General features: G+C 73.9%; 1 protein-coding gene across 1 annotated transcript in view; it reads left to right on the top strand.

The window, feature by feature from the left end:
- Nucleotides 1-73, top strand: part of LOC104072619 (pepsin A-like) — a gene marked incomplete at both ends in the record, with an annotated part of 1,967 nt that extends 1,894 nt beyond the window's left edge. Inside the window, one exon of the mRNA XM_009572136.1 lies at nt 1-73. Coding sequence (XP_009570431.1) covers nt 1-73 — 73 coding nt within the window.
- Between the last annotated feature and the right edge of the window lie 157 nt (nt 74-230).

Genomic DNA, 230 nt, shown 5'->3' with positions numbered 1-230 from the left:
CTCGCTGCTGGCCGTGCCCAACGGTGCCCTGGGGACCATCCTGCGCACCCTCGGCGCCAGCTCCAACAGCGAGGTGAGGCCCCAGGGGAGCACGCAGGGCTTTGGGGAGCTCCGGGATCTGCGGGGTGCGCGGCTGGGCCCTGGGGCTGCTCCAGGGTGCACTGGTCCCCATCGCTCCCCGGGGCACGTGGTCCCTCTTGGGGTGGCCGCTGACCCCCACCTGCCACCGT

This window comes from Fulmarus glacialis, unplaced genomic scaffold (genome assembly GCF_000690835.1).
Source record: "Fulmarus glacialis isolate BGI_N327 unplaced genomic scaffold, ASM69083v1 scaffold22282, whole genome shotgun sequence".
In the NCBI taxonomy this organism is placed as follows: domain Eukaryota; kingdom Metazoa; phylum Chordata; class Aves; order Procellariiformes; family Procellariidae; genus Fulmarus; species Fulmarus glacialis.
This window is presented reverse-complemented; position numbering and strand designations above follow the sequence as displayed.